The following is a 17,291-nucleotide window of genomic DNA, read 5'->3' as shown; positions in this document are numbered from 1 at the left end:
CTGGGCCGTGGGAGCAGCCTGAGCTTGGGCTCCCAGGCCTAGCCATGGTGGCTGCAGGCTCTCCTCAGCTCCATGGGCTGTTCCTGATCTGGTTAGCGGGATGAAGGCATCGGGTAGGGTCTGTGTGGGGTGGAGAGGAGGAGCCAGGCTCTGGATCCAGAACCCTCTTCTGCCCTTGCCAGCTCAGCAGCCCCCACAGGGGTCTTCCCGCTCACAGCTACAGAGGGTTCTCAGGGTTATAGAGAAAAGTCAGCTACCCAGTGCCTGTCAGGGCATCAGACACATCCCGGGTGCTGCCATCTCACACCCTGCAATGTCCACACCATGAACTGGGTTGAGCAGAATGCAGCCTCGAGAGGCTGGAGAAAATACACCAAGCACTGACACGGATGACCCTGGGATGTGGGACTATAGGCGATCTTCATTTTTTTCTTCATACTTTTCTCGGTTTCTAAATCTTAGTGAGCATATGTTCCTTTTTTTTAATTAGAGAAAACATGACAGTAGCCCCTTTTTGTGTTTCACAGAGGAGCTAACATTCCTTCTGTACCTGTAGTTCTTGCGGGAGATGGCAGGGGCCTGGCACATGACGGTGGAGCAGAAGTTTGGCCTGTTTTCTGCTGAGATAAAGGAAGCAGACCCCCTGGCCGCCTCGGAAGCGAGTCAACCCAAACCCTGTCCTCCCGAAGTGACCCCCCACTACATCTGGATCGACGTACGTGCCTGTTCCCCCACCAAGGCTCTGGGGTGCTCCACCTGGGGGGGGCCAGGACTGTTCTTGGGGTGGGGGTAGCCGAACCCGAGGCCTGCAGGTTTTCAGACGCTGTGACCTCAGGGGCTGACTGTTCCAGCCTCTGGCAAGCCCGGCCAGTCAGCCCAGAGCCCCTCCTCAGCTGTCTCTGCCGGTCCCAGGGTTAGCCCAGCGCAGCCCCACCACCACAGTGTCTTCCTCTTCTCACTCAGTTCCTGGTGCAGCGGTTTGAGATCGCCAAGTACTGCAGCTCTGACCAAGTGGAGATCTTCTCCAGCCTGCTGCAGCGCTCCATGTCCCTGAACATCGGCGGGGCCAAGGGGAGCATGAACCGGCATGTGGCGGCCATCGGGCCCCGCTTCAAGTGAGGGCCCTCTTCCTGGGGAGCACGGGGCCCCTGGTGTGTACAGTGTCTCGTGGGGTGTCTGTGTGTCACAGTACTTCCGTAGACAGGGAACACATTTCAGTGAGCTGCTCCTGGAAGGGCAGGGAAGAGAGTCCAGAGGGTGAACTTGGCCCCAGGCCAGGCTCCTGCTCTGACTGGGTCCTGGGCTCCCTCACAGGCTGCTGACCCTGGGGCTGTCCCTCCTGCATGCCGATGTGGTTCCAAATGCAACCATCCGCAATGTGCTTCGTGAGAAGATCTACTCCACTGCCTTTGACTACTTCAGGTACTCCCCCAAGGTGTGCTGTGCAGCGTCCAGGGATGGCCCAGCCCCTGCAAGTGCTCTACCACCCCAGACCCCCAGGAAGTCACTCACAGGAGTACACAGTTGCCCAGTTGTGCTCACCAACCTCCTCCTTCAGTAGCCCTGGCCCCCTGGATTTAAATACCCTCAGCCCTGTGCATGTGTCCTGTGTACTGAGAGCTAGCCTCCCAGCGAGATGTAGGCAAATTTTCCCTCAGTTCAACTGATTTAGGAGATTAAGTGCGTCCATTTAATTTCCCTGTTGATGTGAAGGCTTATTGCACAAAGAATTGCAAACACTCACTGCCTGGGGCTCTGCACCCATAGACTGTGCTGTTGTATGAGTGCAGCTTCGTTGCCCTGATCTGCCACAAGCGCAGCTTCAGTGGAAAGCTGTAGGGGCTGCTGTGGGCAGTGAGGGAGGAGGGCATAAGAGGGCTCCGGAGCCACCACACCTTCCCATGGGAATGGGCCAGATCATCCTTGCTAATGACGGGCTTTGGGCTGACCCTTTGTCATTAAGAAACTGTGTACATCACCTCTCACTGCTTTGTGTGACTGGCCTCTAGTCCCCAACTCCAGACACTCAGCCCTTGTCCTCTTACGGTTGTTTGAAGCTGTCCCCCAAAGTTCCCTACTCAAGGAGAGAAGCGGCTGCGTGAAGACATAAGCATCATGATTAAATTTTGGACCGCCATGTTCTCAGATAAGAAGTACCTGACCGCCAGCCAGCTTGTTCCCCCAGGTAACCCTCAGCAGTGCAGCCGCTCATGGTGGAGGCAGGCAGGACAGGGGGGCAACGTGGGCAGCCCTGAGGGTCCCAGAGGTAGGGACGGAGAAGCAGTTAGAGCCCCCTGAGCCCTAGCCTTGGCTGTGTTGCACGGTCATTGGAGGCCGGCGCTTGCCTGGCTCTGCTTCTCCAGCCTAAGCTGAGAAGCATAAACCCGCACCCAAGGACCCTGAGCAGACTCCACTATCCGCACTTTCCCTGCACTGGCACCGGCTGCGTTCACACACCCCTCTGAGCAGCTGACGGCCCAGGATTGGGCTGAGGCTAGTGCACCCACATGACTGGGGTGTGGTCTGTTGTCGTCTGGTAGGAGGCAGTCAAATGGACAGGTGATTTCAATATGGGGGGACTGTGGGAGCACTCCTCGGGATAGACACTCGGCCCCTCCAGAGTGGGGAGTCAGAGATGGTTTTCTGGAAGAGATGACAGTTGATCTGAGTCTGAAAGGCTGCACAGGCATGCAGGGTGGATGGGGCACAGCATTCCAGGGAAGGGAATGCTTAAGGGAAACATACCACACAAACAAGCAGCAAACAACTCCAAGGAGGCCATGCCCTTGTTCTCCCAGTACCTAGCTGATTACTAAGCACACACTGAGAGACGAGAGAGAGGGTTTTCTTTTTTTTTTTTTTTTTGAGAGACAGAGTCTTACTCTGTCACCCAGGCTGGAGTACAGTAGCGCGATCTTGGCTCACTACAACCTCTGCCTCCTGGGTTCAAGCAATTATCCTGCCTCAGCCTCCTGAGTAGCTGGAACTATGGGTGTGTGCCACCATGCCTGGCTAATTTTTTTATTTTTTAGTGGAGGCGGGGTTTCACCATATTGGCCAGGCTGGTCTCGAACTCCTGACCTCATGATCCGCCCACCTCAGCCTCCCAAAGTGCTGGGATTACAGGTGTGAGCCACTGTGCCTGGCCAATAGGGTTTTCTTTAGCAGACCCACGGGTGACAACCTGACTAGCAGGAAAAGGAAAGAAAGAAGCAGATGCAGTGATTTTCTAAGGCAGCTTTCTGGCTCCACTTAGAAGAGGGCAAACAGTCCTTACAGTCTGCCCCACAGGCCCTCAAGTTATCACCCTGCTAAAGGACTATACATTACCGGTGATCGGGTAATTGCCATCCTTTATTAAGAAAATTATGATACTTGTTTTATTCTATTTTCTACTTTTTTTAGAAATGGAGTCTTATTCTGTCACCCGGGCTGGAATGCAATTGTGTAATCATAGCCCACTGCAACCTCAGACTCCTGGGTGCAAGCGATTCTCCCACCTCAGCCTCACAAGCAGCTAGGACTACAGACACATGCCAGCTCCCCCAGCTAATTTTTATTATTGTTGTTGTTCAGATAGGGGTCTTGCCTTGTTGTCCAGACTGGTCTCGAACTCCTGGCCTCTAGCGATCCACCTGCCTTAGCCTCCCAAAGTGCTGGGATTACAGACATGAACCACTGTGCCCAGCCTATAATATTTTAAAGGATAGAAGAAGGCCAGGCGCAGTGGCTCTACTACAACAGAGCGAGACTCCCTCTCAAAAATGAAAAATAGACCGGGCACGGTGGCTTACGCCTGTAATACCACACTTTGGGAGGCCGAAGCTGGTGGATCACCTGAGGTCAGGAGTTCAAGACCAGCTGGCCAACATGATGAAACCACGTCTCTATTAAAAATACAAAAATGGGCTGGGTGTGGTGGCAGGCACCTGTAATCCCAGCTACTCGGAAGGCCTGAGGCAGGAGAATTGCTTGAACCTAGGAGGCGGAGGTTGCAGTGAGCTGAGATTGTGTCATTGCACTCCACCCTGGGTGACAGGAGCAAAACTCCATCTCAAAAATAAATAAATGAATTAATTAAATAAAAAATATTTGAAAAGGATAGAAGAAATATAATTAAAATGTTTAAGCATTCCATCTAGAATAGTTAAAGAATTACTCACGCTTTTGGAAAACTCACCATCCAGACAGGTTTGTTCCTGCAGTCAATTCCAGGACTCTTTCCCACTGTACCACTGATTGCCTTATCTCTGGTGAATATTAGTTTACTTTTTGTGATACCTTTTCTTGAGCCACCTCACTCTAGAATCAACAATGTGTTTGCCCTCAGATAATCAGGACACCCGGAGCAACCTGGACATAACTGTTGGCTCTCGGCAACAAGCCACCCAAGGCTGGATCAACACCTACCCCCTGTCCAGTGGCATGTCCACCATCTCCAAGAAGTCAGGTCAGTGGGAGGCATGCTCCTGGGGCCCTCACATACAAGTTACCATTCTGGTTGCAAGCTACTTGATGGACACTTGCTCAGACAACAGAACAGAGCACTGCAAGCTTCCTCTAGGTTTAGAAACTCAGGGCAGGCAGGTGGCATCTGAGGACTACACCTGTGCTTTGTCTTTCCTCCTAGGCATGTCTAAGAAAACCAACCGGGGCTCCCAGCTACACAAATACTACATGAAGCGAAGGACGCTGCTGCTGTCCCTGCTGGTGAGGCCCACAGGTGCAGCTGTGCCTGCTGCCCACCACCTGCCCGTACAACACCTGGTGGCTGGGGCAGTGTGTGGTCACTCACAGAAGGTGTGCATATCAGGCCTTATATCTTATCTTGCCAGGCCACTGAGATCGAGCGGCTCATCACATGGTACAACCCACTGTCAGCCCCAGAACTGGAGCTAGACCAGGCCGGAGAGAACAGCGTGGCCAACTGGAGATCTAAGTACATCAGCCTGAGTGAGAAGCAGTGGAAGGACAACGTGAACCTGGCCTGGAGCATCTCTCCCTACCTGGCTGTGCAGCTGCCTGCCAGGTGGGCCCCCAGGCACCACGGCCTGATACAGGCCTCACCAGAGGCCCAGAGCAGGGCGCCTGCCAGCTGGGTCATGAATGCTGGGGAGCACCCTGCAGCCCCTCTCAAGGACGGTCAGGAAGTAGTCTAGCAGGCTACTTTGATCATGAAGCGCCAGGACACTCCCCCAGCTCTTCTGTGCAGAGATAACCCAGCAACCCTTGTGATCTTTTCAGACGCCTGCCTGGGGTGCTGCAGCACCTGGAGCCTAGGGAGGTAGCAGCAGGGTGAATTCAGAGCCAAGATCTGATTCATGCCGGATAGGAGGGATGTGGAGGCTGTCACTCCTGGCAGGCGGCTGCCGGATCCGCCTTGGGGAGGGTTTGGGTTTGTTCCTGGATGTCACCTTTCAGTGGCAGAGTACTCGGAGGAGGCACATGCTGCAGACAGCAGCCACATTCCTGTGAACTGCCTGTGGCAGCTCTTACAGGAACAGAACCTCAGACCGATGGTGGCTGAGAGGGACTGCAGAGTCCCTGTTTAGAATCCCACCAGATGGGGCCGGGCCCAGTGGCTCAAGCCTGTAATCCCAGCACTTTGGGAGGCCGAGGCGGGTGGATCACGAGGTCAGGAGATGAAGACCATCCTGGCTAACACGGTGAAACCCCGTCTCTACTAAAAATACAAAACAAATTAGCCAGGCGCAGTGGCGGTCACCTGTAGTCCAGCTACTCCGGAGGCAGAGGCAGGAGAATGGTGTGAACCCAGGAGGCGGAGCTTGCAGTGAGCTGAGATCGCGCCACTGCACTCCAGCCTGGGTGACAGAGCAAGACTCCGTCTCCAAAAAAAAAGAGAATTCCGGCCGGGCGCGGTGGCTCAAGCCTGTAATCCCAGCACTTTGGGAGGCCAAGACGGGCGGATCACGAGGTCAGGAGATCGAGACCATCCTGGCTAACACGGTGAAACCCCGTCTCTACTAAAAAAAAAAGAGAATTCCACCAGATGATCCACAGCTTCCCATGAATGTGTCCAGGGTGGGTGATTCTCCGTTGTGAGCCCAGACCTGCCAGTGTACTGCATCCTCCCTCCAGCCCTACTTCGATCCTCTGGAGTAGGATCGCAGAGCAGCTCTGCATTGCCTCAAAGCACAGTGCTCGTGGGGCATCTGCCTTGCATTAGCCTGAGGTGGGAACACCTGGAAACTAGTAGCTGCCCCTTCATGGGCCAGGTGCCTTGTGGCCCCTGGACTGTGGACTGAGACACTGACTCACTGGATGGGTAGCTGTGGAGAGTCAGGGGAAGATATGGTAGGAAAAGGAATAAGAGGCAGGAGATTTAGGACAAGGATGGTGAAAGGAAGCCTTTTGAACAGTAAGTGTAGGAAAATTTGTGTTTCTTTAAGAAAGTTCCAGCATTTCATCACAGCGGATAATAATGCTTTTTTTAAAAAAAAAGCACTAATGTTCAGACCTGCTAGTTAGTGGCATAATAGAACATTTAGCCGTCACCTGGCTAACCATTTTTTTATTTAAACTTTTTTTAAAATTTCTGTGCAAATGTAGTAGACGTCTGTATTTATGAGGTGCATGGAATGTTTTCATGCAGGCATGCAATGTGAGATAAGCACATCTCAGAGAATGGGGTATCCATCCCCTCAAGCATTTATCCTTGGAGTTACAAACAATCCAGTTACACTCTTTTTTATTTTTTTGAGACGGAGTCTCGCTCTGTCGCCCAGGCTGGACTGTGGTGGCACGATTTGGGCTCACTGCAAGCTCCGCCTCCCGGCTTCACACCATTCTCCTGCCTCAGCCTCCCAAGTACCTGAGACTACAGGCACCCGCCACCATACCCGGCTAATTTTTTGTATTTTTAGTAGAGACGAGGTTTCACTGTGTTAGCCAGGATGGTCTCGATCTGACCTTGTGATTCGCCCGCCTCGGCCTCCCAAAGTGTTGGGATTACAGGCATGAGCCACCGCACCTGGCCTACACTCTTTTAAAGTTATTTTTCAATGTACAATTATTATTGGCTGTAGTCCCCCAGTTGTGCTATCAAATAGCAGGTCTTCATTCTATTTGTTTGTACCCAAGCCGTCACTTGGTATTGATGTGAATCCCTCCAGTTCAGCGTTTCCCTCTGGCTCCCCTCCCTCTAGTGTGTGGGAGAGCGCGGTTTCCCTGGCGAGGCAGCACCACCCATACCTCTGTGCCCTGTAGGTTTAAGAACACAGAAGCCATCGGGAACGAAGTGACCCGTCTCGTTCGGTTGGACCCAGGAGCCGTTAGTGACGTGCCTGAAGCGATCAAGGTAGTGTAGCCCATGTGCCAGGGCCTGAGTTCAAACTGCACAAAACAGCACTGAAACTAGAAATGAGACAAAAATGCCTGAAACTGGAAATGAGACAAAAATAGCTACGTGGCAACTTCAGTACTATTCATGATTTTTCTGATTTCCTGTGTTGTCTATTCCTTGTCTGTAGCATTTATTTGTTTACAGTAGAAGAAAATGTAATGCACTTCACCCTAATTGCAGTTACGCTGTTTTCCATAACACATCAGAAGCATCTTCCACATGGTTACAGATGCTTAGAAACATCACTTTTCATGACTATCCTTGTGGTGTGGCTAGTGGGCCAGGTATCTCCAGAGGTCCCGGGACTGCCCAAGCCACAGCATCTCCCCACCTCCTCCGCAGTTCCTGGTCACCTGGCACACCATCGACGCCGACGCTCCGGAGCTCAGCCATGTGCTGTGCTGGGCACCCACAGACCCACCCACGGGCCTCTCCTACTTCTCCAGCATGTACCCGCCGCACCCTCTCACAGCGCAGTACGGGGTGAAAGTCCTGCGGTCCTTCCCTCCGGTGAGCCCAGGGCCCTGCTGAGCTGGCCTCTGGTGGGACTGTTGGGAGGGGTCTTACCTGGAGAGAGGCACAGGCCCCACCACTGGCCATGAGGTCGCCCCATTACATACTGTTCCTTTCCCTGTTTTTGTTCAAGTAGTTGTAGAAGATGGATTTAGTTCTAATTCAAATGTGTTCTCTAGTTACATTTGTTTTTTGACCTGAGTGAGGTGTTCGAGTTAAAGACATACAGTTTACTTGAGTTTGATTATGAGGCGGCGCGGCAGCTGTGCACAACCCACATGGCAGTGCAGCTGTGTCTTGGAACCCCACAGTGACCTTGCCCATGGAGGGTCCCTCCCTCCTTGTGGGAGCCCAGGGAGCCCACGAGACAGCTATGATGATGGTGGAGAAAGGCCTCTGGAATATTCTAGAGTCTGACCCACAGCAGACCATTTCCCTGAGGCAGGCTCCCCAGTGAGGAGCGTGAGGCCCTCCCACCCACTGTAGAGCAGGAGCCTTGTTCCTTTTACCTGTTTCCTCCATTCCTGTGTTCTGAGCCATCAGTCTGTTTGCCCGCCATCCTCCGGGCTTTCCCCAGTTTTCAGCCCTGCTGTGGGCAGAGCAGAAGCAGAGGCAGGACCTGGGCCATAGGGTTGGGTGACTCTGCTCTTAGAAGTCATGACCAACTCTGCTTCTCCTCCACAGGACGCCATCCTCTTCTACATCCCCCAGATCGTGCAGGCCCTCAGGTACGACAAGGTAAGCTTGCACCTGCATGGCCGTCCTCTTCACTTGCAGAGTGTGCTCCACACCCAGCCTGTGCCTGGTCTATCCCCGGCCCTCACAGGCTCCTCAGAGCCTCCTCAGGGACAGGGCTGCCCAGCAGTCCCCTTGCTCCCCCTACCCGAGCCTCTGTGATTGTCTCTTGATACCCAGTGCCATGCCAGGGGAAGCCATGTTCACCCACTGCCTCACCCTGAGGCCCAAGCATGCTCTGCGGAGTGAGCCGGTTCTGGGGCTGTTGCCAGCCTGGCCAGGCTTCCCTCTCGTTGGTGGGGTCACCTCAAATCCCTGAATCCTGCTCTCTTCAGCCGGAAGTGGTGAGGAAGATTAACGAGGTGACGTATGCATTAGTCTGCCAGGGCTGCATAGTGAAGCACCACAGACTGGGCAGCTTAAATGACAGAAATGTCTATTCTCAGCATTGTGGAGGCCAAAAAACAAAACAAACAAACAAAAAATCCATGAATTCTGGAGGCCAGAAGTCCAAGGTCAAGGTGTGAGCAGGGTTGCTTCCTTCTGAGGCCTGTCTCCCTGGCTTTTTTTTTTTTTTTTTTTTTTTTAAGAGACAGGGTCTCGCTGTGTCACTCAGACTGGAGTGCAGTGGCATGATCTCAGCTCACTGCAGCCTCAACCTCCCGGGCTCCAGCCATCCTCCCACCTCAGCACCTCACCCGCTACCCCTCCCAAGTAACTAGGATGGCAGGTATGCGCCACCACACCCAGCTAATTTTTGTATTTTTTGTAGAGATAGAGTTTCGCTATGTTTTCCCAGGCTGGTCTCAAACTCCTGAGCTCAGGCAGTCTGCCCACCTCCGCCTCCAAAAGTGTCTGAGCCACCATTATAGGTCTCAGCCACCATGCCCATCTCCCTGGCTTATTGATAGCCGTCTTCTCTCTGAGTCCTTACAGGGTCATCCTTTTGTGTGTCTGTGTCCTAATCTCCCCTTATAAGTACACCCATCATACTAGATTAGGACCCACTCTATTGACCTCATGTTACCTTAATCACCTCTATAAAGTACCTATCTCCAAATATAGTACCATTCTGAGCTCCTATAACATATGAATTTGAAGGGACATAATTCAGCCCATAACAGTGTCTGTGGACATAAAGTACTCAGCACAGGTCGTGGTATAGAAAATATCCATGAGAGTGACCACAGCCAGGAGCCTGAGCCTCCTGTGCCCTCGTGCCAGCCCGTCCACTGCACTCTGTGTCTGAGTGCAACTTGTCTGCCCTCTTCCCCAACCCCAGAGCTGGCCTTGTTTCCCTGACTGAATTGGGCAGCAGACTCCATGTGTCCTGGCTGAGCCCTCACCACGTGGCCCACCTGTGGGCTGGCTGAGTGCCATGACTGGGTGTCCCAGGGGCTAGCCCTAGAGTCTGTAGACCTAAGTGCTTCTAGAACAGCAGCCAGCCTCTGTTGAAAGACTGAGTCCTGTGAAATCATTCACTGCCCTCACTAGGTGGTGCCATGCTCTCTGCACCTCAGAGCAGTGATATGTGTGGAGCCACACTCACCAAGCTGGAGCCTTCACACTGGTGGCAACTTACAGGATTGTCATGAGGCACCTTCTCTTCAGGGACCTGTTTCCTTCCCCCTGGCTCCCCTCCCACATTATTTTCCCTTGACTGCTTGGCTCTCTGCTTCCATAAAGGCCTAGCATAAGGGTTAGGTCCAGAGGCAGTGGGGAGGGGAGCCAGTGCCCAGGGCCTCTGTGTGAACTCTTGGTGGTGGCTACCAGAGAAAGGCTGCCTGAAACAATTCTTCTGTGTCTGGTTGTACCAACTCAGGACTCAGCGAGTTTCCCTGGTTTCTTTCTTGCTGTCAATTTTTAGGGATTTTTTTTTTTTTTTTTTTTTTTTTTTGAGACAGAGTCTCGCTCTGTTGCCCAGGCTGGAGTGCAGTGGCACTCTCGGCTCATTGCAGCCTCTGCCTCCCAGATTCAAGCAGTCCTTCTGCCTCAGCCTCCCAAGTAGCTGGGATTGAAGGTGCATGCCACCATGCCTGGCTTTTTTTTTGTATTCTTAGTAGAGATGGGGTTTCACCAAGTTGGTCATGCTGGTCTCAAACTCCTGACCTCAGGTGATTCACCCGCCTTGGCCTCCTATAGTGCTAGGATTACAGGCATGAGCCACTACACTCAGCCGGTATATATATATATATATTTTTTTTTTAGACAGAGTTTCACTTTTGTTGCCCAGGCTGGAGTGCAGTGGCGTGATCTCAGCTCACTGTAACCTCTACCTCCTGGGTTCAAGCAATTCTCCTACCTCAGCCTCCCAAGTAGCTGGGATTACAGGCATGTGCCACCACACCCGGTTAATTTTTTTAATTAATTAATTAATGGCCAGGCACGGTGGCTCACTCCTGTAATCCCAGCACTTTAGGAGGCCAAGGTGGGCGGATCACGAGGTCAGGAGATCGAGACCATCTTGGCTAACAGGGTGAAACCCTGTCTCTACTAAAAATAGAAAATATTAGCTGGGCGTGATGGTGAGCGCCCGTAGTCCTAGCTACCAAGGGAGGCTAAGGCAGGAGAATGGCATGAACCTGGGAGGTGGAGCTTGCAGTAAGCCGAGATTGCGCCACTGCACTCCAGCCTGGGCTACAGAGTGACTCGGTCTCAAAATAATAATAATTGTTATTATTTATTTATTTATTGAGACAGAGTCTGTTGCCTAGTCTAGAGTGCAGTGGCACAATCTCGGCTCACTGCAACCCCCACCTCCCAGGTTCAAGTGATTTTTCTGCCCCAGCCTCCCAAGTAGCTGGGATTACAGGCGTGCATTACCACACCTGGCTAATTTTTGTATTTTTAGTAGAGGCAGGGTTTCGCCATGTTTGCCAGGCTGGTCTTGAACTCCTAACCTCAGGTGATCCACCTCGCTTGGCCTCCCAAAGTGCTGGGTTTACAGGCATGAGTCACCATGCCCGGCCTATTTTTTGTATTTAGTAGACATGAGTTTTCACCATGTTGGTCAGGCTGGTCTCGAACTCCTGACCTCAGGTGATCCACCTGCCTCGGCCTCCCAAAGTGCTGGGATTACAGGTGTGTGCCACCATCCCTGGCCTGGAATTTTTTTTAAGTTTAAAAAAATTTATATCACTTGTGGCAATACAAATGTATATACATATTTGTTTATACTTTTTTTGAAAAAAAGGAGCAGTAGGCCAGGCGCGGTGGCTCACGCCTGTAATCCCAGCACTTTGGGAGGCCAAGGCGGGCGGATCACAAGGTCAGGAGATGGAGACCATCCTGGCTAACATGGTGAAACCCCATCTCTACTAAAAATACAAAAAAAAAAAAAAATTAGCCGGGTGTGGTGGCAGGCGCCTGTAGTCCCAGCCACTCGGGAGACTGAGGCAGGAGAATGGTGTGAACCCAGGAGGCGGAGCTTGCAGCAAGCTGAGATGCACCACTGCACTCCAGCCTGGGCAACAGAGCGAGACTCCATCTCACCAAAAAAAAAAAAAAAAAAACTCCGTCTCAAAACAAAAAAAAAAAAAAAAGGAAACAGTAAATCAAAAGTTAATAAAAATGGCCAAAGAGGGAGAGATCAGGATGGAAGTAACAGATATGTACCATATTTAATAATTTTGACTTTGGAACTCTGTCATTGTTTACACAATTATAAAGCAAACTTATATTTAAAAAGCACTACACATTGAACATTCATAGTTTATCTTTAGATCCATTTTCTGGGTTAGAATTGGGAAACCCAAAGCGAGGACTTCTGCCTGTGTGGTAAGACCACCCCCCCTCGCCCAGGTCACAAATGTCCGTCCAAGGGATACTTCACCAGATCAGTGTCCATAGACTCCAGGAGGCTACCCAGAAAGGCCAGCTCACCTTTTTAAACCTAGGGCATGGAATTAAAACTGGAGTTTTGAAACTTACGGCTCGGCCGGGCGCGGTGGCTCAAGCCTGTAATCCCAGCACTTTGGGAGGCCGAGACGGGCGGATCACGAGGTCAGGAGATCGAGACCATCCTGGCTAACACGGTGAAACCCCGTCTCTACTAAAAAATACAAAAAACTAGCCGGGCGAGGTGGCGGGCGCCTGTAGTCCCAGCTACTCGGGAGGCTGAGGCCGGAGAATGGCGTGAACCCGGGAGGCGGAGCTTGCAGTGAGCTGAGATCCGGCCACTGCACTCCAGCCTGGGTGACAGAGCGAGACTCCGTCTCAAAAAAAAAAAAAAAAAAAAAAAGAAACTTACGGCTCTAGGAACAAACAAAAAAAAATTTTGTAATTAAAAAGAAAAACTGGAGTTACTACTGTGAGTGGCGGAAAATGACCAAGAAGGAAGAGGAGGAGAGATCCTTAGGTTGATGACCGTAGATGTGTATATTAGTCCATTTTCACACTGCTATAAAGAACTTCCTGGCCGAGTGCAGTGGCTCATGCCTGTAATTCCCACACTTTGGGAGGCCAAGGGGGGTGATCACCTGAAGTGAGGAGTTCAAGACCAGCCCGACCAACATGGCGAAACCCTGTCTCTACTAAAAATACAAAAATTAGCCAGACATGGTGGCGTGCGTCTGTAATCCCAGCTACTCAGGAGGCTGAGGCAGGAGAATCGCTTGAACCTGGGAGGTGGAGGTTGCAGTGAGCTGAGATGGCGCCACTGCACTCCAGCCTGGGTAACAGAGTAAGACTATGTCTCAAAAAAAAGAACTTCCCGAGACTGGTTTATTTATAAAGAAAGGAGGCTTAATGGACTCACAGTTCCACATGGCTAGGGAGGCCTCAGGAAACAGAATCATGGTAGAAAGGGAAGTAGGTCCATCTTACCTGGCAGCAAGTGAAAGAAAGTGTGTGTGTAGGAGGAACTGTCAAACATTTATAAAACCGTCAGATCTTCTGAGAACTCACTCACTGTCATGAGATCAGCATGGGGGAACCGTCCCCCTGATCCAGTCACCTCCCACCAGGTCTCTTCCTCAACACCTGAGGATTACAATTCAAGATGAGATTTGGGTGGGGACACAAAGCCTAATCATATCAATGTGTCAACTTGTGAAGGAGGTGTATCTGCATGTTTCTGGAACCTGTCTGTCACTTTGGAACATTGTTCTAAACAACCAGCTAACAAGTGAGTTTTTAGTACCCAGCCTGCTTTTCCTCGTACTTGACAACCCCAGAAATTGGTTTGAGAGTTGTGCTTCTTAAACCCATGGGAAGACACAGAGGAGACAAAGGTTGACTGAAGCCCGTTTTGCACCCCTGCCCCTCAGGTCCCAGCCACCAGCCGGCTGGAACTTGACCTGGCCACCAGCTGGACTCGCCACCAATCCTGGAGAGCTTGGCCACACCACTAGAACCACTGGGCCTCACTCTTTCCTGGCCTTCCAAATGCCGGGAGTCAGCAGCTACTGACAAGGCCCTCCTCGTGGAGAGGGCCCTCCGAGCCTGGCTGACAGGGACCTTGCTCTCCTGCAGATGGGCTATGTGCGGGAGTATATTCTGTGGGCAGCGTCTAAATCCCAGCTTCTGGCGCACCAGTTCATCTGGAACATGAAGACTAACATTTATCTAGACGAAGAAGGCCACCAGAAAGACCGTGAGTATTTTGTCCTCCCACAGGCCTCACTTTCTGTCTTCAGTGCACTGCCAAGCACCTTCTACAGCCCACAGGGCTCTCCCCAGCCTGCACTGCCGCAGCTCACCGACCCCTCCACTCCCACCCTTTGCTAGGGCACTTCTCACCTTTCAGCACACATGGGAGCAGGACCATTCCTTCATGTCGCCTTTGCTAACCTGCTGTCCAATGCCAGCCTGCACTCCCAAGTGCGAGTGAGACCCTTCTGCTCCGATGGCTGCTTCTCCAGAGTCTCCATGCTCAACACAACTGTGACTGCGTGTGAGAAAGGGGCCGCCAGCCCAGGGCAGCGGTTCCCAAATAGCACACCCTCAGGACCCTTGCACTGTCAGAAATGAGTATTGAGGTCCTCAAAGAGCGCTGGTTCATGTGAGCATTAGCTGTCAGTGTTAATGAGGATTAGAAATTAACACAGAATTTCAGAAAATGTAAGCTCATTCATTACATGTTAACATAAATAACATCTTTTTGGGAAAATAACTCTCCCCCCAAAACTCAAAAATGAGCCAAAAGAGTGGCATTGCCTTGTAGGAGATGGCTGGATTCTCATTTCCGTTCCACTTCTGCAGTTGATCTATTGCAGCATTGTTTCAGTTGAAGTGAATGTACTTGAAAAAGGAAGTTGTATGTTAGTAATCTTTCAGGTCATTGTGGAGATCCTTTTTGATACTGCACCACACTTGACAAGTGGTAGTTTTTGTTTTCTTTTTTTAGAGGCAGGGTCCCTCTCCCAGGCAGGAGTGCAGTGGTGTAATCACGGCTCACTGCAGCCTTAACCACCCGGGCTTAAGCGATCCTCCTGCCTCATCGTCCCAAGTAGCTGAGACTGTAGGTGCATGCCACCACGACTGGCTAATTTTTAATTTTTTGTAGCTCAGCCAATTGCAGGTCAGGCACAGTGGCTCACACTTGTAATCCCAACACTTTGGGAGGCCAAGGCAGGAGGATCGCCAAAAAAAAAGGTTAATTGCAGTGTGGCATCTTAAATTTGGCAGTAAACTTCTCACGCTGTGTTTTGTTCAAGTCCATTGGTCTGCTTCACACCTGGACCCATGACAGCTTTTATGACATCAAACAGTGGGCATTTATAAAATACAGGCCAGTGGCCGGGCGCGGTGGCTCAAGCCTGTAATCCCAGCACTTTGGGAGGCCGAGACGGGCGGATCACGAGGTCAGGAGATCGAGACCATCCTGGCTAACACGGTGAAACCCCGTCTCTACTAAGAAATACAAAAAACTAGCCGGGGGAGGCAGAGCTTGCAGTGAGCTGAGATCCGGCCACTGCACTCCAGCCTGGGTGACAGAGCGAGACTCCGTCTCAAAAATAAAATAAAATAAAATAAAATAAAATACAGGCCAGTGAGTTATGCACATCTTTTAAAGGTTGATGTATTTCTTTATACAATGTGGAAAAATCATTTGTTCACATGCTGCCAGTCTTATCAGAAAGGGTTTTTAAGGGAAGCTGTTGAGCTCACAGTGGCAGATCCAAGTTTTCCCAAAAATGTTTCAGTTGTTCCTTTGAGTGGAAGATTCATTTTTTGTTCATTTTCAGGAAAACATCTGCCACATCCCTCAGTCTGAATAACTATATGTTGTCTGTCAGTCATTTTTTCAAGTAAAAACCAAGGTCTGTGAAAAAGGTTAGTCCAGGCTCCAAAATCAGACAAGCTCCAAGTGCGTCTCAGGACAGCGCCTGCCTTAGATGCACATCCCATTTATCACAAAGGATACTTTAAAAGCCAGGTGTGGTGATGCATACCTGTAGTCCCACCTACTAGCTCTAGTCCCAGCAACTCAGGTGGCTGAGGCAGGAGGATCTCTTGAGCCCAGGAATTTAAATTCAGCCTGGGATTTGAATTGCGAGAGGCACTATTTAATAGAGCCCCACCCACTGTGTGCCTCTCTTTAACAACAACAACAAAAAAACATGTATTCAGGGTAGAGTTTAATAAAAATTAATTCTCATTGCTTCACCTGTGACATTCATAAATGATATGGGCTTTTTTCTTACTGGGTGTGTAGCAGTGAGGATTCCACGCTCAGTTGTGCGCTTGGCCCCTGCCTTGAGCTCTGCTTAGGCACCAGCAGCTTTTCCCACCAGCGTCAGCTGTGTCAACACAGCAGAAGGGGCGCATGGCAGGTGTTACGGTCTCACCAAGCCTGCAGAGCACACAGTGGGCACTGCCCGTCTGGGGGCTGGGAAACAGCGCTGGTATTCCTGAGGGGCCTCTTCCGCAGCCACAGAGACTCAGCGTCTGTTTCCTTGGCAGCTGACATCGGCGACCTCCTGGAGCAGTTAGTAGAGGAGATCACAGGCTCCTTGTCGGGCCCAGCGAAGGACTTTTACCAGCGGGAGTTTGATTTCTTTAACAAGATCACCAATGTGTCGGCTATCATCAAGTAAGTGCAGTGCTTCAGAAACCGCCTTCTGGGATGTCTCGTTCCAGTCCCTGCAGCTTAACAGAAATGCCTGGGAAGCTTTAAAAATGCCCATGCCTGGCCCCAACCAGATGAATGAGAGTAGTCTCTAGCAACGGGGCCACTGCTGGTTCTGATGGACAGCCAGGGTGGGTGGGGAAGCACTGCTTGGGGTGAGTCAAGGCTATTGAAGGCATGGCAGAATGCATGGCCACGCCAGTTTCAGGAAACACAGCTTAGTTTCGCTCCTAAGGTTTGTAGAATTTAGCATATAGCTCCACAATGTGAGGCCACCTTGCCCTCTCCACACTCTGAAGGATCGATCCTCATGATGTCAGGAACACCAGACTGCCTTTGTAGCTCCCGTCATCATTTTCCTGGACCTTCCATTCGTGTGGACCTGACACCATCCTTGGATGTTGTTGGCTTTGCCCATTCATAAGGGATGAAACCCTGGAGTCATCAATGCTGGGCACGCTAGCCGGGCTGTCTCCAGTGCTTACGCTGCTCTGACCTTGGTCAGTTTAAGACCCTTTTCTGGGCTGGGTGCTGAGAATAGCAGTGCTGGCATCTTCTAACCCACAAGATAAAGGACCAGATCTAGCGTTTCCTGGGTGGCAGCAGGTG

At 51.3% G+C, this 17,291-nt stretch overlaps 2 protein-coding genes across 2 annotated transcripts in view; one reads left to right on the top strand and one right to left on the bottom strand.

Moving 5' to 3' along the window:
• The window catches only part of SNAP29 (synaptosome associated protein 29), a 212,599-nt gene that overhangs the window by 150,117 nt on the left and 45,191 nt on the right, over positions 1 to 17,291 (bottom strand). The window lies entirely within an intron of this gene.
• The window catches only part of PI4KA (phosphatidylinositol 4-kinase alpha), a 145,612-nt gene that overhangs the window by 118,734 nt on the left and 9,587 nt on the right, over positions 1 to 17,291 (top strand). Inside the window, exons 33-44 of the mRNA XM_050746023.1 lie at positions 557 to 715; positions 964 to 1,115; positions 1,315 to 1,422; positions 2,058 to 2,185; positions 4,331 to 4,450; positions 4,631 to 4,710; positions 4,836 to 5,029; positions 7,228 to 7,318; positions 7,706 to 7,873; positions 8,561 to 8,614; positions 14,084 to 14,204; positions 16,517 to 16,646. Of these exons, the coding sequence (XP_050601980.1) occupies positions 557 to 715; positions 964 to 1,115; positions 1,315 to 1,422; positions 2,058 to 2,185; positions 4,331 to 4,450; positions 4,631 to 4,710; positions 4,836 to 5,029; positions 7,228 to 7,318; positions 7,706 to 7,873; positions 8,561 to 8,614; positions 14,084 to 14,204; positions 16,517 to 16,646 (1,505 nt within the window). The remainder of the gene's footprint in view (positions 1 to 556; positions 716 to 963; positions 1,116 to 1,314; positions 1,423 to 2,057; positions 2,186 to 4,330; positions 4,451 to 4,630; positions 4,711 to 4,835; positions 5,030 to 7,227; positions 7,319 to 7,705; positions 7,874 to 8,560; positions 8,615 to 14,083; positions 14,205 to 16,516; positions 16,647 to 17,291) is intronic.

The sequence above is a fragment of the Macaca thibetana genome, chromosome 10 (genome assembly GCF_024542745.1).
Source record: "Macaca thibetana thibetana isolate TM-01 chromosome 10, ASM2454274v1, whole genome shotgun sequence".
NCBI classification, from domain to species: Eukaryota; Metazoa; Chordata; class Mammalia; order Primates; family Cercopithecidae; genus Macaca; species Macaca thibetana.
This window is presented reverse-complemented; position numbering and strand designations above follow the sequence as displayed.